Below are 27,962 nucleotides of genomic sequence, written 5' to 3' on the forward strand. Positions count from 1 at the left end.
CGCAGTCTGCCGGGAAAATAGATTGCATTTTTATGCACTAAGTGGAAAGGTTCATTTACATTTCTAACTTATCAATATAATTTATTTTAAGCCCGGTTTTCATTACATCTAAAATACAGTAAAGAAAAAAAAACTACGTTTTCTTTTTACAAAATTATACAGTACAGCGCCTTAAAATACAGTAATGTACTATATAATACAGTACGTAAAAATGGTCGCTGTATGTGTTATTGTAATGTGTTCGTAACTTGACAATTTTTTTACAGTTAATTGCTTACTCCGTTAGATAAACAAAATTATAGTGTTTATTTGTTTTTTGAGTATGTAGGTAAATACCTGTGCTGTTTGTTGTAACATCAGAATATTGTTCAATTATCGTAAGGTAAGAAATACTACTTAAAAAGAGGTTATTTATTGTTTACTATTTTTTAATTAATTCATTTGAAGCAACTTCAGGTTTGAGTAATGTCTATTTAATGAGAAAAATATTGTATTTAATTTTTATAGTACGTATGCCATAACTTACCAGTTGGGAAGTTTGATGTCTTAATTATGTTCATGGACATGATGAAACGTGGTAACCATCAAAAATAATTAACCATTTCAAATTAGATGAAAATCACATTTGTAGAAGATTTTTTGGAACCATTTATTTACTTCCTTCGTCAGTACTGTAACCGGGGGGGCATATGAAACCTTTTTGGACATTTTTTTAACGTATATTTTTATCATTCATACAGTCTGACGAGAAGCAAGGATTAATACAGAAGCACTTAACTTGAAGAAACGATAAAAAAATAATGAACAGTATGTAATAGTTTATTTACCTCATTATTGTTATTATTTTCGTATATTATTATTATCTTTACATTTAACAGAATCTTGACAGTAATTATCCAGTAATGATGGATGACTAATAAAAAAACAAATTAGTTACTCTGAAAGTCCTTTCCTTTTTTTTGAGAAAAATTTAGAATTTTTTCAAACAGACAAACAGCATATCTGGCTATCCGGAACACATCAGTATCTTAAGTAAACTTGGATGAGATTTAACAAGTATAATTTTTAAGATACATTTTGGCATATTTAGGTAACCATTACCAAAGAGGGTACTGCTTCATTCCCTAAATTAAAAAATACACATAGCATTTGTCTTGGTGATAGTTTTATTTACAGATATTATAGTGATGCTCCATGTGACAAATTCTCCTTTCAGAATTATTTAAATAATAGAATTTTTATTTCAAAAGTTCATTTACATCCCTTTATGAAAACTGTACATACTTAACGTACAAGATTTTCCATAGAGATGATGAAGTCTGTAATTTGTAAGAAATTGCTTTCCTAGTTGAATAGCCCCTAGCCGGTTAACAGAATCTAAATTTCAACCATTTAGAAAAATTTTTTTCCTCTGTCAGTTATATGAAATTAATACCTCCCATATTGCCGGCCCTCATGGTGTGAGTGGTAGCATCTCGGCCTTTCATCTGGAGGTCTCAGGTTCGAATCCTGGTCAGGGATGGCATTTTTCACACACTACAAAACATTCATCTCATCCTCAGAAGCAATACCTAATGGTCCTGGAGTTTAAAAAAATAAGAACACCTGCCATATTAAAAAAAATTATTAAAAACTAATCTTAAAATAATTAGATTAAAAACCTTATTGAAAAAATCCATAGCAAATTTCTTATCATACCTTCTTTTCTTCTGCACATATTGTCTTTTAAAGATGAAAATTATATTTATGTATCTCTGTAATATATATTATATTTGTTATAGTAAGTTTATGTTTATAAATATAGTGGGTATTCTAGCAAGGTAGCTTGTTTTTCAGTATTACTTTCAGCTTATACAGGGGAAATTTTCATATCTAATATAGTAGATTTGGTAACCGAAACAAAATGAGGTAACCTTGCAGGAAAAAACAATTTTGTAGTTTTTATTTTTTATGATATCGAAACTGCCCATTTAATGTTATTCATATAATATAAGCTATAATTATTCCAAAGAAATTTTGAATTTTTATGTCAAGTGTTATTCAGGTTCTGCAGATTACACAAATATTTTTGTTACATCCTCATTCAGTTTATTTTTGTCATTACTCATGCTTATGCAATATTTTTTTAATTTACTTTTTCAAACATTTTATTTATACTTTCACCTGTTTGTTCACAAGTAGTGAATGAACAGACCAAAAACTGACATTTAAAAGTAGTAAACTTACAACATTTTTTATTTGTATAAAAGGAGTAATGCATTTTCACATAGTTTCCATCAGCTCCTTGTTTTATATTTAATGATACATCATATATAAAATGTAAACTTTAGTAAAATATTAAAAAAAGTTTTGTTTATTTTGTTACAAATTTATAATTATCTATTTGTTTTGTTTTATGCACCAGTGAGTGAATTATTTTCTTGCACTGCATATTTCAGATATATCATTTATTTCCATTTTGTTTTCTGTATTGGTAACTGTGATTTTACCTTTATTAAATGTACAGAAACATTAAAATATTTTAATGATATATTTAATGATTTTTTCCTTATGTTATTTATAATATATGTTTATTATAATAAGTTCTCATAAATGGCTTTAAATGATTTATTTTCTCTATGTATTCATATTTATTTGTGGCACTTAAGCAGCTTGTTCCACCCCAATGTTTTTTCTATTGCATAAGTCATTACTGTGTGTTGTACATCTAATTGATGGTCTTTTTTCATCCATTGTATACACATTACTTATTTTCTTTTGGTCATTTTTGTTTTTCTTTTTGTCTATGAATATTTACAATGACAGAAAACATTATTTTTTATAAAAACATTTGCGAAGAATTAAAATTTTTTGGTTAGGTTAGTTCAAGTTTTGTTTTGAGTGGAACAAACTGCATAAATACCTTTTTTTTCAACTTACTTTTTATCATATAAATATTTTGCTGATTGTATTTATCATTTGAATAGTTTTTTGCTATTAAATATTTTAAAATATAGATGTAAATTTTAAGTACATTTTATCTTTCTTTATTGTATACTGTGTAAAAACTGTTATTATGTGTTAAAACTGTTTGAAGAAGGAAAAGAAACATAATATTACTTTCTGATTATTGCTCACACTTAGCATTATAGACTTAATTTCAATTATAGCAGCCTGTCTTAAAAGTCACTAAATAATTTAATACCTTTTTTTAGAACTTGCATCATAAATGGTTCAATAAATCCAACTCATAATAATATCAAAGAATGTTAAAAAAAAATAATTCAAAACTCAAATCATACATTCAAATTAACCAGAAATTACACCCTGTTGAATTCGAGCCTTTTACATTGCAGTAAAAAGGTCTTATCTGCTTATCCTTAATATAATCTATAAATTTATCTAAATATTGGCCTTTGTGAAGAATTTATTTTCATTAAATGCAGCTGAAGATTCCACTGTTGCTACTAATTCTCTTGGATAAGTAGAATTTGGAGTGTAGACTGGGACTATACACTTAATTAAAAGTGAGAAGTGTCAACAGCTGGGATAGATGTAACTAATTAATTGATATTACATTTTTTGAATGTTTTGCTCTAGAGAATACAGCCACATATTGTAATTTTTGTATTTACTGACCATCCTAATTTATTTGTGGTAATATTGGAACCATTTTATTGTTTTTTTGTGATTTTAATAATGATTTATTGAAAAAAAATGTAGTTCTAGTAATGCTACTGAAATTGTTCACATATCATTTAAGTTGTGTGAGGGACAGTTAAAAGTAGTTGAATTTGCCCAGATTTTTTTTTCTAAAAGCAATATTTTGCTGAAACTTGTTGGTAACAATGGTTTTACTTTTTCTCATTTACATAACAGACTGCATATAGTAGAAACCGTTAATGCCATAAACATTAAATTATCAGCCATAAACATGTATCAGTTGCAAGTATTATCCAAATTAAAGGTGGACATAGTTGTTCTATTTTCAGTAGGCAAGAAGATGTCACTACTGAAATTATCACCAGTTGACTGAATTGTGAGTTGATATAGTATTTTCAACGTAACATTCAAATTCTGACATTCCATGATCATGAGTATTATGTAATAAAGAGGATTGGGAAAATAGAGTTAAAAGTGAAGAAAACAAGCTCTTGCTGACAACATTTCTTTCATCCATATGATCCAAGAACATTATTCAAGAACTATGGAGATAATGGATTGTGGGTGTCAATTAGTTGGGTATTAAGAAAATTAATGCCACTAAAATCCATTACTGCTATCTGCTGTAACTTTGATATCAGCGACAAATTGTATTCAGAAATAGATTTTAGTTATTTACTTCAGTTATATTTTAAATGGCCACAAAAAAAATATTCTCATAATATAGCTTTCATTTTGAATAAAATTCAATTATTTACAGTATAAATATAATTACATCATTTTTTGAGCGTATGTTGTTCATGTATTAACTAAGTCTCAGAGATCAAATTTTAATAACTTATTACTTCCTACACATATAAAGCTAATTTTGTAAAAATTTAAAATTTTTTAGTGACTTTTTCAGTTATTTCATGAAGCCAATTTTATGCAAAATATGTTATTTTGAGACTTTTAAAAAGGTAAGAATATGTCTCGTAGGTCTTAGACCTTTTCTGGAAATAATCTTGTACCAAGCCTATACCAAAAAAGAAAATTATGTTGATTTCTCCCAAAAATATTTAGTTCCAAAGTTGAGATTTGGTGTTTTTAAAAATTGATTTTTTTTTTTGAGCTATTTCCTTCAGTACAGGGCAAAGTATGCTCTTGACATAAAGCATTGTATGTTTTATAGAGATTCATTTGGTTTTTGTTCGAACTTGATCTATATCTTTAATAACAAAGAATTTATTTAAGTTTATCAAACCTCAAAATGTAGAAAATTGGCCAAAGTGCCTATATAAAGAGCAGTATAAAAATATATGAAAGCTAAAAGTAAGATATCCTCCTTTTTCAACCATTAAATGTGGTAAGCCTCTATGATAAGAAAAAATAAGGGTAATTATTTTGTTGGGTTGCCTCACCCCGAAACCACAAAAAAACATCTCAAATCATTGTAACATTTTTTGAAATGTATTTTATGATGGAATTGAAGTGTCGGAAAAGTAGATGTTTGAATATTGATACACTTGATAATGCACGCACATATGGTGTGTAAAACCCTTGCTAGTCAAGGTTAGCGAGCGTAGGTTAAGTTTGGTTAAATTATATTGGTAATGTTCAGGCAAATTCATTATATTTTGTCAGAATTGAATTTAATAATTATAAATTTGTCGTTTGTTTCAGAATTACATTTTTGAAGAAATGTTTTGTTCAGAAAAAGATATTTAGTTATGTCTAAATTGTGGCGTATGTGAGTAGACATGTCTTCTAGTAAAGAGTGAGTATAATAGAAAAATATTATTTCTATGTAACTTTTTACTTTCCTGAATCTATCTGGATGTACTAGCTTAAAAATCTGATTGTTGGTTGGACAAATGTTGAATGTTTAAGTTTAGGAATTTCCTTTTTAACCCCTTAGGTATTGTTATTCAAAGTAATTATTGTTTATTTTAACTAAAGACCTCATTAAAAATAACCTTAAATATAAAGTTTCAACTATCTGTCTTTATTATCTATCAAAAGTGAGTCAGTGAGTTTCCCAGTAACTATTTAGATTTAGAAACTCAAGAGTATATTGCTCCACTGTAAATGTTTCTAGCATTTTTGGAATGTAGATTATAATACAAAAACCGTACATCTAGTTATAAACTTTTAAAAAGTTTTGAAGGAAATTGTTAAATCTTATTTTCATAAAGTATTTTAATATCTGTCAAATTTTGAATTTCTATTCAACAAATAGGGCTTAATATATGCATTTAATTGGATTTGTATTGCTGATATGCAACAGGACTGTGAAAAAGGCAATGTGAAACTACTTAATTCCTTGTTCTCCTTAATATGCATGACCTGAGATGTTTGTTGTTCTTGGGGATGGGTGTCCCATTTTTTGGAATTACATTGTCCCATATCAGGTTGCCTACGAACATTATAACAGTTATGACACTCAACACATTAGAAATACCTGTGTAATTAGATAATGCTAATTCTATGTCATCCTTTTTGGTAATTAAGACAAAAGCTGTAGTTTTTTCATATATTTTTGGAGTTGTTTTTTTTTCAATATTGTTGAATTGTTGCTTCTATATTGTGGTTGGATTGCAAAGAATATGGAATCTATGAAATAATCCTTAATTCTGATTCTTTTAGGGATGATAAAAAACTGAGACGTGTTTTTGTAGATGATGAGTTACCATTTCAGCTGAAATGATATGGTATAAAGTGCTGAAAAAATATGGTATAATGGGAAGGAATCCTCCTTCCATGACAATATTTGATTTTTTTTTAATTTTCTAAGTTGCCTATTTCAGTAAATTAAAATTTATTCTTATTATTTTGTTTAAATATGACATCATCAGGTTGGGAACAGTCATCAAATTTTAATCTAGGATTAGGGATATCACAGCCCTCATCCTTAAATATACGAGTTTATAAATTTTTCTAACATTTCACTTGTTCATCTTATCAAGTTGATGGTTAATTTTAACATATTATTAGGATGGAAGAAATTGGTTTTGACATTGTTTGAAAGAGTTATGTGGGGAATAAGTCACCAAGTAAACACACTCATCCTTAGAAAATGGAAAATGACCAAGTGCTGATGTGACAGCTACACATTTAATATTATTTCATCTACTATAAATCTGAGAACAGCTATCTTCTAAGAGTCGCATCATTTTTGAAATGCCTGTGCATATATAAATATATGTATATTGCGATTGGTTAAATGTATAATCAAACTAATTTGGATTTCTTTTTTTATAGACTTAAAATTTCACACAGTGCTGTTGTCTGTGTGGAGAGTAAATTGCGTGGTGTTATCACTATTGGCAGCATGACTGTGATACATCCCAGAGCAACTATTATTGCTGAAGCTGGACCTGTTTTCATTGGAGAAAATAATATTATAGAAGAACAAGCATGTATTTTTCATAGGTAAACTTTTATTTTATTACCAGTTTTATAAAAATTAAGAATAATAAACCATCAGAATAGTAAAATGTGTAGGGTTTACTTATCAAGTATCAATAAAAACATTTCTTTATATATTACATAATTTTATGATATAAACCATGTTTTTTTTAAACAATTTTCATTAATAAAAATGTTCTAATTATAGCTTTGAGAACAGCTAGACAAACATACAATTTACAATATTAGTTATTTATCTTTTATACTCAGCAAAGAACACGATTATTCTTAATACCTTAATTTGGTGGTTCAAAAATTGTTCATTTATATATAAGATTTTTTGAGGTGTTCAGATTCATTCAAATTATTACTATTAATATCCAAACATTTTAAATTATATTTGATACTGGTGATATATTTTGATATGTTTCTTTTTTATTAATTGTACTACCACTATATTTTATAATTAACAATTTTAAATGCTTACAAGTTGGAATATTGGCTGTCATTGGTGATGTTATAGATACCAGTTTATCATAATTATCTATATTTATGATTTGTTTTATTTGTAATGTTTCTATTTTTTTTTTTTTTTTTTTTTTTTTTTTTTTTTTTTTTGTTATTAGGTTTAAAGACTACTAGATATATTATTTTTATTTAAAGAATTTTTTACTAATATTTTTTTATCTATATATTTTTATGTACATTATTTGTTTAATTTCTTTGTGACTGTACATATACATGTTTGAAAAATTATTGTTTTTTATAGTAGTAGAAGATGAAATTATGTATTCACATAAAATTCTCTGTGAATGAATGGATGAAAACATTGCGCAAGATGGTAACACTTGATTGAAAACTGTTCCTGATAGTGTCATCTTGCATCAATGGTGTTGCAACATGCAAAACTATACATTATATGTAGATCAGCCATTTCTAAGTTAGTATAGATATGACTCACATTACGTGCCATGGTGAATAAGATAGTGGAAAAGGAATAAATAATTAATTAACTCATACAGCAATTATTAATGTATTCACTTGGTCAGTAGCAAAAGACAAACTAGGTATTAGTTTTTATTTAGTTTTTAAAGCTGTTTTAATTCAAACTATTTTTCTACAATAATGTTATTTATTATAATGTATTCACGATTTCAATACTATTTTATATACAGTATCATGAAGTTCTCCCTAGACTTTCATAACTTATTCTGCTTGTGAAAATAATGGAAAAAGTTCATATAAACATATGTTCTAAAATGCTTTGTTTGCAGGTTACAGCTAGTAGAAGATTTCGCTACCCTAGTGAAATTAGGTCTGTACTGAAATTTTTAGGAATTAATTAAGTGGCACAATTAGTGATTTATTATGGTTTTTGAACTGAAAAATTGAAATAAATTGAAACCAGAACCATATCCACAGTAGTTTTTGAGAAATCTTGGGTGAAAACCAATAAATTGGGGTAAAAACCCCTGTTTAAGTTCAACATACAAAAACTTTGTTAAATGGGTAATAAACATACAAAACTTTTAAAAAACTTTGTAGAGAATTTAATTCTGAACAAATTAGTGTAAGATAATTTGAATAAAAAAGAGAAAAGTTAGAAAAATTAGATTTTTATTTAGAAATAGTACACCGGAACAAAGTGCATTATATGCAACAGTTTATAATAAATGTTAAAAATGAGCCCACCATTTTCACCTCATCTCTTGACATGCCTCTGTACTACTTTTTTGCCCTTTTTAGTTCTTCATGGCTGTCCTTTAGTTGCTCACCTGTATCCACAATGTGGACAATTAATTTCTCACAAGAATGTGTTTTTGTTTTATGTACAATATTTTTCATTCATCCCAGATGCAAAAATCTAAAGGTGTTTGATCAGGTGATCTTGGTAGCCAGGAATGTGTGCCTCCATGACTGGTCTATTTCTCAGGGAAATTATGATTTAAGTGAGAGGAAACAGTAGAAGAGAAGTGGGGAGTCATGCCATCTTGCTGGAAGTATACATTCCATCTCAGCACTAGAGGAATACCTTCAAGCACCTACAGCAATTCTTCTTGAAGAAAGTGTAAGTAGACCTCATATTTTAAGTGGCCAGGTAATATGAACAGTCAAACAGCTGATTGTGAAGAAGGCCGCATCATACATTGACACTAAATTGGTGTTGAAAATTGTCTTCTACAGTTTCATGAGGATGTACTTCTCCCCGTGTATGCTCATTGCAAAAGTTGTTGATGCCTTTTTGAGTGAAATTTGCCTCATCAGTAAACAAAACTTACTTGTAAGCTGTCGATTTGTATTCCACCAGTTGCAGAACTCCACACGAAGCGGACCATCTCCTGGGTGTAGATTTGAACTGACTATTTATGATAAGGATAAAACTTGTTATGTTTAAGTATCCTCCAAATCATCGAACGTGAAACTCCAATCTGCTTAGAAAGACGTCGTGTACTGACACCTGGTCTGCGCTGAACTGCAACAATAATAATTTCATCAATAACAGCCTTGTGTCTGACAGATCGTTTATAGCTGGTACAACCTGTTACCAGAAGATTGTGAAGTCGAGCTAATTATTTTGAGATCTGGAAAGTGTATTTCATATTCCACTTTCTTTTTTTTCTCCTGTTTAGCCTCCGGTAATTTCTTTTCAGCTAATACTTCAGAGGATGAATGAGGATGATATGTATGAGTGTAAATGAAGTGCAGTTTTGTACAGTCTCAATTTAACCATTCCTGAGATATATGGTTAATTGAAACCCAACCACCAAAGAACACTGGTATCCAAGATCTAGTATTCAAATCCATGTAAAAATAACTGACTTGAATGCTATAACTCTCGACTTCCAAATCAGCTTATTTGGGAAGACACGTTCACCACTGGGCCCATATGAATATAAAATGACCTACCATTTCATATTCCACTGCAGCAGCTGCAGAATTGCCATTACACACACCCATAATGAATACTATATCAGTGTATTCCTCTGTTGTAAATAAGTACAGCGTTACTTCAATGGCAAACCGATCACATTCTAACTAAAATTCACAGAAAACCTTTGCTAATAACAGCACAGTTCACAGTACCCAATATTCTTAATGTACCTTACAGCATGATTTAAACGTTAATACAATATATTGTGCATAGTAGATCAGCTGTTGTTATTTTATTGCCAAATTGGAAATAATAATTATTCAAATAATTTATGTGTTTCTTCATCGATAAAAAGATTATTATCTAAGTAATTTTTATTTTACAATTGTTCTGTAATTTCTAGTTTTTTTTTAATTTTTTAACTGCAATTTTTAATAGAAAATCTTATTTTTACAAATTTTTCACGACACCAACGTAGAATTATAGTTTTAATCGTTTTTATGTTAAATAAGTACTTTTCTAACAAATGTAGTAATTACAGTTTCTATATAAAATTTTATTTTTGTAGCTTTTCTTTGTTTTATTCAACGTATATACACTGCTTTGTGTAGAATTAAATTCTCTACAAGTTTTGTTTGTTTATTACCTATTTAACAAGGTTATTGTACATCAAACATAAAAAACACGGTTTTTATCCCAATTTATTGGAAGTACAATGATTATATAACATAGTATAGTATACTAATAAATCCAGATTATTTCTATATTAAAAAAAAAAAATTCCAGTTATATCTGTAACATTTACAATTTTTAATATTCTATCGCAATTAAATTATAAAATTGTTAGTAAAATTTATTTATAAATAATTACTATAAAGTTATAGTTAAAACTGTGTTTGTTTGACTCATTTCCTGATCTACTAAAGTTGGCAACTTGTGTTCCTTAGAATCTGAGTTTTTGTTTAATATACATAATTTTTTTTTCTTCTCGTTTCCATGTTTATAACTTACATCCTATATATTAAATGCCTAATTTCTTTGTCTGGCGGAGTTTATTTATTTATTTCTGTAGACTTCAGTATTTATTTTTATACATTACATAACATACACTAGTTTTTTTAAATTTTTTTACCTTTTATTCTTTTTATATATTCTGTTTTTTATACAGTTCAGTTCATGAGTATTAACTCTCCAAGAACTAAATATAGAAATAATACTATAGTAATGTATTAATGTAGAAAAAGTTTTTACTGTTAAATCTCATGTTTTAGAGTAGGACTACTGAACAATAGTGTGTGTATTGCTTAACATTATTGCAAACCTTGCATAGTCAAAATTTCAGGTATTAAAAAAATTATTACTTTCATCTCCTATTATATTTGATTGCATTAATTTAATGTAGTTTTAACAATTGCAATTATCTAATGAAAGGTATTGCTTCTGAAAACTCACAATATATAAATAACAGTTCATGAAAGTTTCTTAATTAGGGGTTGGATTTAAAAAAAAAAAATAAGGAAACAAAATAGTGAAACTCAACAATTATTTTTATTATTATTGAAATGTTAGATATAAGGCTAGTATTAATGCTTGCAAAGAATTTAATTTTTTTTTTAATTTATTTTATACACTCATACTGGCCCATCTTTTTTTTTCTTTTTTTATATCTGTTATCATCCTGACTCCTGTGGAGGAAGACACCCGCCTTGTGTTGATCTCGGTTGCCACACCTCTCCCTCTGTTCCTAGCCCTGATGGGCTTTACTGGAGGTCATTTTTTAGACCCTCTAAACCTGATGACAGATCAGTCATCAGTTTGACCTCTGCCATGATACCACTGATACAAACACCCTTGTCATATATTTTTATTAGTGTATTTACAAAACTTACTCACCTTTGTATGGCTTCTTCCAACCACAACTATCTACCGTAACTTACAATCCTCACCTATTGCATACTTCTCACATCAGGAAAAACACTGTGTGTGTAGTGGCTATTGGATGATGATTCAGTCCACCTGACCTGCCATAAATGTAATCCTTGGTTGTTTACTTCTTTTATGCGCCCAAAGGTAAGTTGGCTACCTTCTTGGTGTCATAACATAATTGGCACTTAGTCGCAAGAATAATGGGCTTAATATCAGAAATAACAAAGACCACCTCTCATGAGAGAGTCCTATAGGCACTGATCACAGATAAAACAATAGGAGACACTGGGCTCTCAACAAAACATTCCTGTAACATTTATACCTCATTCAATGAACCTAGACAGGTGCAGCATGCAGCATTATAGCGTCCTATACACCCTTATATACGAGGGTTATTTTTTTTCAAGGTCCGATTGGTCACAAAATTAAAACCACAGTGAAAATAAAAAATTTTTTATTTGTAACAAATACTTACGCTATTTCTCTACATAGTCGTCACTCCAATTTAGACATTTGTCGTAGCATGGTACCAACTTTCCAATCTTTGTTATAGAACGAAGCCACCTGTGTTTTCAGCCATGTTTCTACGCTGGTTTGCAGCTTGATGTCTATGCCAAAATGTTGTCCTCCTAGCCAGTGTTTCATGTGAGCAAAGAGGTGAAAATCGGATGGAGCCAAGTCCCAGGCTGTATGGTGGGTTATCAAACACTTTCCAACGAAAACGCTGCAGAAGCTTCTTTGTTACAGCTGCAGTGTGCAGCCGAGCATTGTCATGGAGAAAGACAATGCCTGATGACAGCATTCCTCTCCGCTTATTCTGAATTGCCCTTCGTAGACGTTGAAGAGTCACACAGTATGAGGGTGCAGTGATGGTTGTGCCACGTTCCATGAATTCCACCAAGAGAACTCCATTCCGGTCCCACAACACAGTAGCCATACACTTTCTGTTGGAGAAGGTTCGCTTGAACTTCTTTGGTTTACTGGGAGAATGGGAATGCATCCACTGTTTGGATTGTTCTTTTGTTTCTTCAGTTTCGAAATGGACTCATGTTTCATCCCCTGTGACAGTTTTGTTCAAAAAATCTTCTCCTTCATTATGGTAGCGCTGGAGAAACGTTAGGGAGGCATCCATTCTCATTGTTTTGTGATGGTCGGACAGCATCTTGGGAACCCGTCTCGCACACAGTTTGCGATACTGAAGTCTCTCACTCACAATGGTGTAGAGAACTGATCTTGAAATTTCAGGAAACGAATCACTCAATACAGAACTTGTGAACCGACGATTTTCTCAAATTGCCTCATCCACTCGCTCAACGAGATCATTGGTTGACACTCGCTTCCTTCCCTGACCGCCCGTATCATGAACATCTGTACGTCCTGCCTTAAAGTTCCTGCATCATTGTCGCACTTTGCTGTCACTCATTGAAGTTTCACTGTACACATTAATTATTTGTCGATGAATTTCAGCTGCATTACACCCCTCAGCCTGAAGAAATCGAATTACCGCACGCACTTCACACTTGGTGGGAGATACTATTGTTGTAGACATGTTTACGTGCTAGCTGCATGTTCAGAACTAAACTAAGTGATGTGGCGTGATTGAAGGCCATACTAGAGTCGCTGCGCAACACATATGTGCAAAGGTTCATCCAATTTTTGCGTGGGTTTTTATTTTGCGACCGATTGGACGTTAAAAAAATAACCCTCGTAGAACATGTGTGGTTCTGAAATTAAGCCCCCAATCGGAATGAACTGCTCTCCAAACACCAGAGAAAGTATTACAAGCTTATTTGGCAGCACATTAAAAGTGCTCCTTGAATCGACGATTCTCATCAAGGATAACCCCTAGATACTTCTGCAGTGGGACATACCTAATTGCAGCAAGGGCACTGTATAACAGTCAGTCTGTCCTTGAACAACATCATTGTTGTTTTCTTTGGACTAAACACCATCTTATGTTGCAAACTGCACAATTGGAGTAGTTGCTCTTGCAAGCCTGGGCTGCCCTGAATTCGATCTCATTCCTTGAATCCCCTTGAACCAGCAAAAGTCCATCATCCACATAAGCAACGATGTAGCATCCACTGGGTAACCTCAACCATATTAAAGAATCAAATTCAACAACCCAGAGCAGGGGTTCTAAAACAATACCCTGTGGACATCCTGTAGATAGCGTCTTTCCTACTACTGAAACACTGTCTCGAACACATGCAGCATATAATCACACTTCTGCAGCTGAAACAGGGCAGAGGGCCACCACAGATTATTAAAAGCTCCTGATATGTCCAAAAAGATACCTAAGACATATTCAGACTCGCTAAATGGCTTATATCCTTGTTTGTTGGAAAAAAGATGTTATTAAATTGTTGTTTAAAAATGGTGATAAGGAACCCACTGTGAGCTTCTCTTATAGAGAAGGGTTCTCTTATAGTATGGGTTTAACCTAAACCCATTGAGTTCATCTAGTGATGAACTCGTCATTGCAAATCAGCTAATTTTGAATTCATGAGTTCTAAGGTTCTAATCCTAGTAAAGGCAGTTACTTTTATTTGGTTTCAGTTCTTTGGTGGTTTTCAATTAACCACACATCTCAGCAATTGTCGATCTGAGACTGTACAAGACTAGATTTCATTTACATTCATACATATCATCCTCTGAAGTAGTATCTTATGGTGATTCCGGAGGCTATACAGAAAAAAAGGCCTTAAGCTAGGCATTTTCTTGCCAGTTATTAGACTTTTTTTGAGAAGGTTTTGTATTATGATATTAGTAATAGGTTGAACTCTAGAAACTATATGATGGTTGATTAGTATGGTTTTTGCCCAGGCCACAAACTTTATCCACACAATGAATTACCATTAACTAAATAGTGGTACTTTACCATTAAAGCCTTTCTAGAGTAAGTTGTTATGACTGTCTTGCCTAAATTGTTATTTCATTACATTGTACCATATGGAAATTTTATCAATATCCTTTTGAATAGCTAAAAAGTCCTCATAACCATTACTTTTAGAATATATGCTGATATTGTTAGCAAAAAATTAAAATATTTGACTTAATGCCTTTTCCAATATTAATATACAATATAAATAATAGTGTATCAAGAACAGATCCATGTGGAATACCAGATGTTGCAATATAATCACTTTTGAGACTTTACCTGATACTTTGACTTAAAAAATCCTATTTGTCAAGTAAGACTTCATCCATTGCAGCATTTCTCCTTGAAAACCAATTTTAACTTAAGTAAGTGAAAGGGAACAGAGTCAAAGGGCTTACAAAAATCAAAGTATGTTGTGTAACCTGTCCCTGATTCTCTACTTCAGGCACCACATAGGATAGCATGTCATTTAAATTGGTGGCTGTGGATCTTCTCACTATAAAGCCATTCTGCCAAAAATCTACGCATTTTGTGCTACATTGGCATAAATGCTTGTAGACTAATCCCTCTAAAACCTTAAAAACTTCACTTTTTATTCTTAGCATCCATTACAACATTATTTGCAATCTTAAAAGGATAAATCCTGCCAGATTCCTTAATAAATAACTTGATGTATTTAAACAAGTTAGCAGTTTTATCTGCAATTCATTCAGCAACCTAGCCAAAGTATCCCATGTAAGCAGGAATTTGAATTCTCTTCTATGCTTGGTAAAATCATTATAATCTTCATTTTGTGACATCTACGACTTCCTGCAAATACCAATTGGGGAAACCCTTTGGCCTTATTTTCTTTACAGATACAAAAATAATTTTAGATTCTGAAATCTGAGTAAGTAACAAGCTGCCTCTTCAATATTCAAGGAGGTATAGACTAAGCTCCAGTCTGTCATCCAGTAGAATCATAAAGACCACTACAGTCACTTCAGGCATAATCAATTGCAACTCAGTTATAGAAGTATAAGGTTTGGCTTTAAACTTATCATAGATGTCATATTCTGAGGTTGGTAATCGTTACTGTTTACACAACCCATCGATTCCATTCATATTAGACTAAAAACTGTATTTTATTCACAGATTGAGAGAAGGTGAGGAATGGGATGAAAACAGAGTTCTTTTAATAGGAGCAAATAATGTTTTTGAAGTTGGATGTTCCATTTATGCCAGAGTTATTGGTGATCATAATGTTTTTGAAGCTAAATGTAAGAACATTTTTCTTTGCTTTTCTTTATTTCTTGCAGTTTATGTGTCAGTTGAGATGAATTAATTTTGGGAATTACAAAAATAGCTTAAGAGAACAAAATTAACGTACTACTTTTTTATAAGCACCTATCATCTCCTGAATGCATTGTTTTAATGTAAATTTACATAGATTTAGAGTAAATTTACATCAGAATGGATCACTTACTTTGAAAAATCTCCTTTTATTCTTGCCAGCTGTTTTTTATTCATTATCTCAATTTATTAAGATAAAAAAAAATTATATTTTATTTAAAATGTTCTGAAAATAAAGGTAATAATAATAAATATCTTAACAGGTTAAGTACGCTTAATAATATAAGGAATGTCTAAAAAGTAATATCCCCTTTAAATTTGCCTCCATAATTATTGGCTGAGTAGTAGGGGAAAATATAATTCCTTTTAGATCAAATAAAACCACACTGTTTCAGTGTTAAATGTTCATCCATCATTGTATTAAGTCAGGGCATAGTGTTCAAATGTTAATTTTCGAGAAATTATAAAAAGTGAAGAAAAGTATGGAGATTTAATTTTTTATTGATTTTTGCATGTGATATCAATTAAATTTATAAATCAAAAGTGGTTTATTTTTTTAATATCCTTGGAATATATTTAATTCTTCCAGAACACTGTACAGTGATTAATTTTTTTAGCATTTATTTATATGTAGTGTCTTTACTACTTGTCTGAATATTTTATTGAAATTGCATTTGTATTGTTTATTTAAATGTCTTCATGTATTACCTCTACACTGGGTTCATTCCTCTTTTAGTTATAAGATTGAAAAAAGATGTTGGCCATTTAAGTTTGGGTCAGCAAAACTTGTGATTTATTGTTAGGTTAAGGTTGTACTGATTGGCTGGCTGATAGAGGAAGTTTCAAAAGAAAAAAGACCTCTGAAAATCCTGTGTATACCTGCACTGTTGTAATTTTATATGCAGAAAGCTTTTACTTCTTTTAAATTTTACTTAATTTTTTTAAATGAAAGATTGTATTTTCTTAATACAGATTGTTTACACTTACCATATACTTATCCCTTTTAAATATTTCTGGATTAGATGTGATACACACATGCCAAAATCTAGCAGTCTCCCATTTGGCAGGTTGCGTAGTGTTGCTAGTGCAGTGGACTAGAACAAGCAGTATATTGTGTCATTTATATTTTTTCATCCACAAAATGTAAAAAATCTAAACGACACAAAATTATGTGATGAGTATTTTTTTTAGGTGATCTGCATAAAACTAGCTAAATTTTTATGTCTAGTTTATGAAAGTTCAGTAGTTCATTTTTCAATTGCATTATCTATTTATTTATTTTCTAACTTAAATACACGTAATATTTAATCAGATAGTAGTGGTGTTGCTATTCACTAATAGTCATTGTCTAAAACAGATTGAAGATATCCGGTTTAATTTAAAAAAGTTATTGGTTTTTCTTAAATATTTTATTAGTAATTAAAAGTGAGAGTGAAACAGAAATAAGTCAATGGAGATGTTCTTTTGGTTGTTTTTGTAATACTTAAGTTATCTTGGCTATACTGATAAAAAGTTTTTTTTTTAGGTTATGTTGGTATTGATATTGAAATAACTAATGGCTGTATAATCGGAGCTGGTTGTGAATTAACTGTTCCTGAAAGATTGCAGGATAATAGTGTAATTTCAGGCAGCAGTTGTGCACTCACAATAGCAACAGACAAACCACCTGTAAGTAAATGAGACTAATACATATTTTTTTATTAATATAGATATGTGTTGAAAAGAAAGTTATATAATATGCTCTGCCAAAATATATAACTCTTGAACATTTTGAACAATACTCTTTTTTAATGCAAAATTACTACATGTAACTTGAGTAAAGAACTGTATTTATTTATTTTCTCTGGTAACTACACACTTCCAAATTCCAGCTAGCTACCTTGCTCTTTTTTTATGATAAGAAAATAATTTTATAGTGTATGGTAAAAGCTGTCTGTGCATACCCAGGATTCAAGCCCAGAACCTTCTAGGTGAAAGATATGAGACATGTTTTATTATTATCATTAAAAATATTAAATAGATGCATAACTGTAAAAAAAATCTGAAATGAAACTAATAGATAAAGTTAAAATTTATGCTGTATAGGCTGTGTTTGTAATAATAAGCTGAACTTTATGTTAATACCGTTACATCTCTGAAATCAGTAACAAGTATGCATTTTGATAAGTCAATCCAAACATTTGAACTTGACTTATTTATTTATTCAATCTGGCTATTGCAGGCCAATCTGCAATTATGTTTACTCTCCTCCTATTACTACTTTTAAAACGTAGCTGTCTTTTTAGTTCTTACTGAAAATATTCTTAATATTTCCTGGGGTATTTTGTATAAAATTACATGTTTTCAGAAAAAAATCAAAACTTAGCAAATATTCATTATACAGATTTTGCTTTTTTATTGTATGCTTCCTGATCACTCCCATGTTTTTATGTGGAACAGAAGTAAAAGGCCTATTTCTTTCATTGTGACTCACTTCCAAAATTTTCCCCACTGTCCATGAAAAGTTTTTTTTTTTACATTTATAAAATCTTGTGCATAACAGTTTATCTATTGTACATTCATATGAAGCTTGACATTAAAAAAAATAAATTAAGATTGGCATATTTTTAAATTTGCGGCAGGCAGTGTTTAGGTCCTGGTATTTTGTAATATGAAACTTATGATTGATTATATTCCTAATCATTGTTTTCATGAACTAGTGGTTGTTAAACTGTTTGAAGACAATTGTATTTCTAAGATGAGGTATTACTTTTTGGACACTCTCATTTATAACAGTTGAAAGCTTAAACTATCTATCTGAGCTGTTACAAGCTTCAAAACTTCAAGTGATTTTGAATAAAAATTAGCTGAAATTGAATTACCTGAAGTAGACAGTTTCTCAGAATTCCACCTTGTAATATTCCAACAGGTAAAATTCCAGTATTACCAACCTTTGAAATGAACACTAGAAGGGAAAAGGGAACACCCTTTTCCCTTCTAGGGGAAAGTACACTTCTTAGTGTAAAGTTACTTCTTAGGGGAAGTATAAGAGGGGTGGGGCCAAAACACTGCGATCCCATTGGCCAAAGGCATTGGAGAGGGGACATCCAAAATGGCTGATATCACATGATTAAAATATTATTATTCTATTGGTCAGTGATGCAAACCTGTAGTTACATACTATGTATCACCATACCTGTACATCATCAGCTGAAAGTTATTCTTTCAGTTTTACTTAAATGATGCATTATTATTTGATAAAACTAAATGATTAAACAAAAATAATAATATTACAATTTGCACTAGTGAAGAAATATTTGAACAATGACAACTTAATTCTCCAGTATGTAATTAATTTATAGTCAATCAAATTCTTTACTTGTGTGTTGAACTAAGAATCCAAAATGACAATTTAATAACTTGTATTGTTGTAAAGTAATAGCTAATTTACTTTCTTTTTCTTTTTTTTCTGTTGTTTAACCACCGTAGGTATTGCTACAGAGGATGAGATGAATGATTTGTAGCATGTGTGAAAATGCTATGCTTGACTGGGATTCGAACCCGGTTCCTCTGGATGAAAGGCCGAGATACTACCACTCGCGCCACGGAAGCTATCTGATTACTACTCTAAATTTGTCATATATTTTTAATTTCAAAATTTTTTAAATTATTAAAATTTTTGAACTCATCTCTATTTAAAAAAACATATTACCACTCATAATTTGGTGTAATTACCCTTTTTTAACCGAAAATAGTGGAACACAGACTTTTCCTTAGAAGCATGCAACACTTAACAAAAGTACTCTTTTCACATCACGTGTGATCACCAAAACTGAATGAGCATTTGTCCAAGCACTCAACAGGTTTATGGTAGATGAATCAAGTGTTTTCACCGATACAATTTCAAAAGAAAGATAGTGAGTGGTTTCTGCAACATATGAGTGCATGTTGACATGTTGGAGAAAGGATCTGCTGAGATAGTTATTTTTGATTGCCTGTAATAATTTCTAAAATTTTCCTTCTAATGATTGGCATTGATGATTGTTTATCATTTAAAAAAGTCGACATCCCCTACAGAACATTGTTACTGACTGTTGATGAGATTGGACTTCCAATGCATAGTTTATTAGATATTGATGATTGTTACTGAACATTTCATATCGATGCACATTCAAGATGTCCATTACATTCGGCCTGTTTTTTTTGTATTAATGTTTCGTGTACTTATGATTATTTATTTTTTTTTTAACCCATTAAATCTAATTACAGTTTTGTAATGTATTTTGAATACTTTTCTTCTTGGACTAATAAGGACACAATCATCTCAATGTGTTGTTACTCTGAATTTGAAAATTGTATTGGGGACATTCCAATGTTATTTGATATAGGAGAATGATATTTTCCTAGGAATCTAATATGATAGTAGCCTCAGTATCTAACATTACATTTTGAATATTTTTCATGATTATACTTAATCAGGAAATTACACCATACTGTACTATAGTTTTAAGATTATAGACAGCATACTTTGAAAATAATTTATATTAAAAACTCAAAAGTGATCTCATCAGAAACCTGAATTATTAGGGTACAGTGAACTGTTTGAAAGGGCTTTTCACTTTCTAATATATTTATTCTGTGAACTCCATTTTAACTAATATAAAAAAAATTTAAGTTGAGTTTATGGCTTATAGTCTTAGATACAAAATAGCATGTGCTTTTATCATTTTGATCCTGTGGTGCAATCTCATTTATTTATTACATTATATTTAATGGATATTTAAAATAACTAATTGATTTAAAAGAAAAATTTTAGCATAGTTTTGCAACATTTTACAAAAAAAAATTAAACTATAAACAAATACAGCTATTTGATTCTGAAGCAAACTAAAAATAAGATTTACAATAAACAAAAAAACAAAATAGTTTTATTATAAATAACCTATAATTTTTGTTCTTTCCGGATTTTTTCTATCTGTTTTTATGAGAAATACCCAAAATATTGAAAACTTTCTGGATTTGTTCAGTCCCTCATCCCTTTTTTATATATATATATCAGATCTTGTGAAATGCATTTGGATTACTTAACTATTCAGATTTCTATGGTATAGAATAAAGAATAAAATACACAATATATCATGAATATACTATTCGTGATGGAAGATGACTTACAGTTAACATATGTTGTATGCTTTTCTTTTTCATTTAATTCACCATTATATTTTACTATAGTACTAGAAAGAATCTGTTGTGTATTTGTGCCCTTTTTACTTTTTAGAGAAAATCCTTTATCATATCCCATCTGAATAGCTTTTATCTCATCATTGGATTTATACAATTACCACTTACGATGCCTATCATCATACAAGAAACAGAGTCCAAAATTTGGTCCATGGACAGCCTTCTTCCAGATTAAATCAAGAATGTATTGACATATCAAAGTCTTAGATAACAATACACATGATTCATAATCAGTTGCCCCAGTATTCCTAATAAGGAGGTTTCCTAATAACTCTGGAATCATTCATATTGATGTATAATAATGTATTAATTTGAAGAATTTTATTTTTATCTGTTTCTGCAACAAGTTTATAGAATGATTGTTAGTTTTGTCAGAATTAACTACTATCACTCTTTTATTTTATTTAATTTTATTTATTTTTTTTTTTTGTGTTTCAGGCTCAGACTTTACAGTTGGAGTTTCTCAGTAAAGTTCTTCCAAATTATCATCATTTGAAAAAAACAACAAAAAAGCATGAATCTCAACATCAGGTTGCCTGACATTTGGCTAGACCTACATCTTTATTTAAATAAAAATATTGTACTGAAATAATGTCTGTTAGAGCACAACGCTTTATGTACTGCAAATACTCAAAATAGTTTCTGCTAAGAAAGTACATTTGGCTATCCAGAACCCACTTTTTTAAATCTACTTTAGAAAATATTTAGGGGACTTTCTGGTCCAGTACCTGATAGTAATTTTTACTATCAGTACAAATTTTTGTGGACAATAATTCAGTGATTGCTGTTTGTTTCAGCTCTATATCTGTCTATATTCTGTCTATATCTGTCGTTATGCAACATGTGGAAATGTCTATCATGCTGCATTATTATTCTATTTACTACTTTAAATCATTATATTTAGTTAAAAGTGGAAGAGCAAATATTAAACAGGCATTACTTTCAGTACAGCCTTGAAAATATGGCTGATTATTAATTTAATAAGATGTGAAAATTACTTAGTTATTTACATTTCTTGTTCATACATCAGACTTGAAGTGTTCAGTACATGTACTGTATGATTGCGATGAACATCATGCTAGAGATTATATTTACATATATTGGTTATAACACTGATCTTAATGATCATTAAATAATATAAATTACTTAACAATTAAAAAAATTTGATTATATAAAATTGATTGGTGTAAAAAGTACAAGTTCTCATGTTGTTATTATTTAATATTGTATTTCATGTGGATGCTGTAAATATTTAGCTGGATATTATTCTCTGTTACAGAGCTTAATGTATTTATGATCACCTTTCATGGTGAATTGTGTTATGTTTTCTATCTATTTAAAAATATTTAGGAAATAAGCTCATGCAACAAAAACAGAGCTGTCAATTGAATTTAATATTTATTATTGTATTTCATGAAATTTGTAACATTTTTTCATAATAATAATAATAATAATTAGTTAAAAAAAGAATAAAAAAATAAAATATAAGTATTAATATATTAACTACATGAAATAAAATACAATTATTAAAAAAGGATAATTAGTAATAAATTACTAAAAGATTACAAAACATCTTGAACATAATTTTTCTGTTGTATCACAAGCAATAAGTTGTGCAAAAAAATCCTTCTCTTTCACACTAGAGCATACTGAGTCTGTCACTTGGTAGTTTGTATTATTAATTACTTCACACCCCTTTACATATACACTCCTCTCTGCCATCTTTTATAGAAAAAAATCTGAAACTTAATTTAAAACCTGAAACCCAAATTTAGTAGAAAATTATTTACAAAAAGAAGGTTTAATTAAATGACGCACCTTCAAATTAACAAAACATTTTCTTCCAAAAGCCTTTCAAAGATAATTATTGGTTTCTTATTCACTGGAGTATCTGGTAGTATTACTGTTAATACATCCGTCTTTTTCTGTGAGATAATTTTCAAAAGTTATTTCTGTTATATTTAATGGTGCTTATAAGTTATTTTTGTCTAAAGTGAATGTACATTCAATCTGTCCAGTTTATTTTGGGCAATCACTGTAATTATATACTCTGAGATTGATGACAACTGGTAACAACTGTTAACAAAATTTACTGTTTATTGATGTTTGTAGTATTGTACATTTTTGTATCGTTGGGTGTATTTTTCATTTTGTTCTATATTACAATATTTACAAATAAGCCATTTAGAGGTTAGGTCGTTAACCTATACTAGATGTTTTATTGTGTTCAGTTAAAAAGTGTATTTGTTGGCTGACAAGTTGCCTGTTGGCAATTATCATGTATAAGAAAATTGTTTGTTTGTACTTTGTCCATTGGTTAGTTCCATTGATTTGAAAGCGAATCATTTACAGTTTATTTTAATTTATCACATTTCATCGCACTGTTGAAAAAATGGTATTGTTCCATAAATTTTTAAATTATCTCTTCTTTGTTTTGACATTTTTCAGTTCTGAAATACAAATAATTAAGAAATGATACTGGATTTTTCTTCATCTGTAAATTGCTATTTTTTATCCCTTATATTACTATCCAGATACCCATTTTCAATTTTGAGCTAAAATTATTTTGGTTATGAATACCAGATTCTATTATCAGGTCAGATCCATATTATTTCAAAGAAATTCATAGTTAATCTTTTTTAAATTATTTATATGATCTTAATCTTGAGTATTCTACTTCTGCTACCTAGATATCCATATAATATTCTAAAGACAGACATGAGGATGAGTATAATAATCAAAAGGAAGTACAGCAATTTTAAATCTTTTTATTATAGATGTACTTAATATTTGAACAAAGATAGCCTAAAGAGATGGTAATTAAGTTTTTCTACTGCTTGATAGTTTTTGCTTGTTTCTTAGCATTTCCAATTTCTTCAAATTTATTTTATAGGGTTATTACCAGTTTGAGCTCTCTTCTGCATTTTAAAACTCATTTCATGGTTTGATCTTACTTTTATTAGACAACCACCTCATTAACACAAAACTTCATTTAACCAGTTAATTGTAAAATTCATGTCAACATAGTTTCATTCATATCTTACACACTTGAATTCTATTGTTTCTTCTTTTCTTTCTGTCAGCTCATTAATCTAATATTCATCAACTATAAATTATTGGATAATATAGATCCAAAATATAAACACAATAAATACAATAATTTTATACAAAATGAGAGGAATACAGTTTTCTTCACAGATTTGAGTAAAATTTGGTTGATACAATTTAGTAGTAAACATGGTTATATTGTGATGCACCTATCAAGTATTGATAAATTTAATTTTGAAAATTTGAGAATAACGTGCAACATTTATATATCAGTTGGTGAATGAATCAAGCAGTTGAAGCAGGAGTAACTCAAGTGATTAAATCAGCAACTAGAGTGCCGCAAGTTTATTATTAGAATCTCTTCTTGGAAATGTTTTTACATTTATGTTCTTTATCATGAAAATATATGATTAAAAATAGAATGTTTTTAAAGAAACTGAATTGTTTATAAACTTTATGACTTTTTCAGGAGTAACCTTCTTCATTATTTTTTTAATAATTAATAACACATAAAAATTGAAGAATTTCAATTTAATTAGTCGCATTTTGAGGTTAATATTGAAATAGAATAAGATCAAATTGTAAGAAAATAACCATTGCGACTAGACAAACAGTAATTTATTATTATAATAAAATTGATTAATAATGCAATTCTAATACTATGTAATCAGAATCAATCGTCCATTCTTTTGTTGCTTTGATAGTTAGGAATCCAACATTTTGGTTGGTAAGAATTGTGAAAACATTTTAAGCAAACATTCTTCCAACACCAGGACCATTTGATGGATGGATGTGATCTTGTCACTGAACAATATAGCTTTATTGCTTCAGCAGTCATAAAGGGCAATTAATATTTTTTTTTAATATGTTGTTGTTTACTGATGTATATTTTTCTGATCAAAAACATAATGTACTCAATACAGATTAAAATGAGAAAAATTATTTTGGCACATGTTACATAGTAATACTATGCATCAGTAAATTATGTACCTCTTTTAATAATTCTCTAAGAAATATTAAGAATGCAATAGAGCAGAATTTTCTTAAGCCATACTATTGAATAGTATGCACTAATATTAAGTAAACATTGTTTTTACAAACAGTAACTAAGTTAAATATTCAATATTTTGTATTTGTATAACCATAGATCCATCTCAAAAGTAAGTAAAATGAAAACAATATTATTACTATTGTTTCAGTAGACCCTGAGAAATAAATATATGAGAATTATACTTTTTGTGGTATTTATCCTTCTTCTTTTTCTTCTCATGGTTATTATTCTTCAGTGTTGACAGAAATACTACCTAAAGAATGAATTATAGCTTATTTTGTATATCCTAATGAGAGGTATGTGCTTGTGGCTCTTTATAATAAAACTTAATATTTTTTATTATTAACAAAATAGTGATGTATTTCTTTTTAAATTTTTCAATTGTATTTACCTAAGTATACAATAGTAATAATATATTATGAGTTATATTGGAAAAAAAACTAAAAATCTTGCAACTACTACCTAAAACAAAATACAATAAACAGTAGACTTGGTAGTTAAATAATTTAGATCTATTACTGTTTTGTTTGACATGTTTAGTTTTACAACTTACTAATGCGTAGCTCAAGCAAGTAGGGTGGTTTATACAGTAAGTTTGGGAGGTGTAAACAGGTGAAGTAAGCAGGTGTAAGCAGCTATGTCAAATATTATGATTTTTTTTTTTTTTAGGAAAATGTTTTATAATATATTCTTAAAATTGCTTGAATTTGCTTTTTGGTTACTTTACATTAAAAGATATCTAAGTTATGATGTCTTATAATATTTTTGTATTTTTATCCACCCTCTGCCATAAAAGATTTGAATTTGAATGTATAGGAAATCACTGTAAAGACATTTTATATTAATGAATGAATTAGAAAATGCTCTATATTCTTTTTTAATTCAGCACCTTACAGATTAGCTTTAGATTCCTTGTACAGAAATTCTGGAGTTAAGATTGCAGTTTGTAATTGCTTGTGTAATCCCCTTTTTTCAAGCTAAGTTTTTAATTTGTCTTTTAACAATGGCTTTGTCCTTATTAAGTTTATTGTTGTTAATTTTATCAATTGGAAGTTTAGTTTCATTTCCAGGACTCTATTTTTATTATAGATAGATTATCAGTTTTAATTAAGTTATTAATATTTTTTTTAGGGATTAAGAATGTCACTGACCCAATAAACTTAAATATTTTCATTTCCTTTATTTAATGAAAAAAAAACTTTTAATAAAAGTATAGATTAGTTGACTTTAAATTGGATCTAGTGATATCGTAAACTGTAAATCTGAATGAAAGTTTTATAAAAAATATAAATTGTTTGTGACTGATAAACGAAACAATTATGAAGTTCATTGTTCTAATGGTAAGGTAATTTGTCAGGCTAATGGTAATTTGTCAGGCTTTATTGAAATAGTTGTGTAAATAACAAGTGACAGATTTAACATAATTAGATTCTGTCATTATTCCATTAATCAGCATGATGAAATATAATTTTTTAATAAATTTATTTGCTTTTTAAATATATGAAATAATGCTTCTAAAAGATCTTTGATGAGCTATTACGTAGTTCCTACATAATAGAGGATATCATTGCTGTTAAATATTTAATTTGGGTTGTTTGTTCATTTAATATATTGTTTTTATCAAATTAATTTGTGAAATTTGAGATAAGGTAAGCTGTTAAAGCATACATTAATGAACCCAACCATCAGTGGTAATATAAAAATTTAACTGAAATGACAACATTAAATATTACTTTGGATTGTTCTAATAAATGGTTATACATTCTCCCTTTATAATACAGGGAATAAAAAAGCAATAAATAAGAACACCTAGGTAGATAAAGTAGGAATTGGATGCCTGGTTTTTCCCACTAGGCACTTTGATATAGTTAAGCATTTTGTGTTATCCTTAGAGAGGAAATAACCTGTATGAGGACTCAGGGTCACTACTCAGCTAAGCTCTAATGCTGAAGTAGCTATTACAAAGTGCCAGAATAAAAAATAAATAAATAGAATAAGGGCAGCTGATCCAACTCCCATGGCATTTGCTTGAGGAAAAAGGAATGATCAACGCATACAGATTATCCCTACTTCTGTCAGGGTTGATCAACCTTGGAGTGGATTGGGGTTAACACTAATACTTCAGATTTTCAGAAAAGAAGGTTGCTATTGTTTTAAAAAAAAAACAAAAAAAATGATTGATTTATAGAGCATTTCAGACATATAATCATATAATGATTGAAGTAAATACTTCATTGGCTGCGCAGAGAACTTATACAACAAAAACAATCTTAGCGAGTCAAGTTAAAGAAATAGGACACACATGCAAAGATATTAACCACAACATACAATCCTCACACTTTTCATATGAAAACCATGATCTTAATATTTAAACGTATGAAATTTGTTTAAGGTAGTACACTAAATTCCTTATTAAAAACACTTTATAAAAGCAGTATATTAAATGAAGAAGCACAGTACAAATCATATAAATGTGATCACATACTTTAAAGAGGTTCTTAATCAGTTCTAGATATATGGGTATTACAATGATAGCATTTATAGATCTCCTTTGTAATGACAAATATTGATTAAAGAAATTGTTATTGTATCAGTACAGAGAT

General features: G+C 29.4%; 1 protein-coding gene across 2 annotated transcripts; it reads left to right on the forward strand.

Moving 5' to 3' along the window:
- On the forward strand, positions 1-27,955 carry DCTN6-p27 (dynactin subunit 6). 2 transcript variants are annotated; one of them, XM_075356049.1, is made up of 6 exons: positions 1-382; positions 5,305-5,398; positions 6,883-7,053; positions 15,843-15,967; positions 17,566-17,708; positions 21,699-27,955. In XM_075356049.1, the coding sequence occupies exons 2-6, from the start codon at positions 5,382-5,384 to the stop codon at positions 21,798-21,800; spliced, it is 558 nt and encodes a 185-aa protein (XP_075212164.1). In that variant the 5' UTR covers positions 1-382; positions 5,305-5,381; the 3' UTR covers positions 21,801-27,955. The 2 variants fall into 2 exon arrangements, with proteins under 2 accessions (XP_075212164.1, XP_075212165.1); XM_075356050.1 differs by lacking the exon at positions 1-382 and adding an exon at positions 600-807.
- Positions 27,956-27,962: the final 7 nt, after the last annotated feature.

The sequence above is a fragment of the Lycorma delicatula genome, chromosome 2 (assembly GCF_047948215.1).
Source record: "Lycorma delicatula isolate Av1 chromosome 2, ASM4794821v1, whole genome shotgun sequence".
NCBI lineage: Eukaryota > Metazoa > Arthropoda > Insecta > Hemiptera > Fulgoridae > Lycorma > Lycorma delicatula.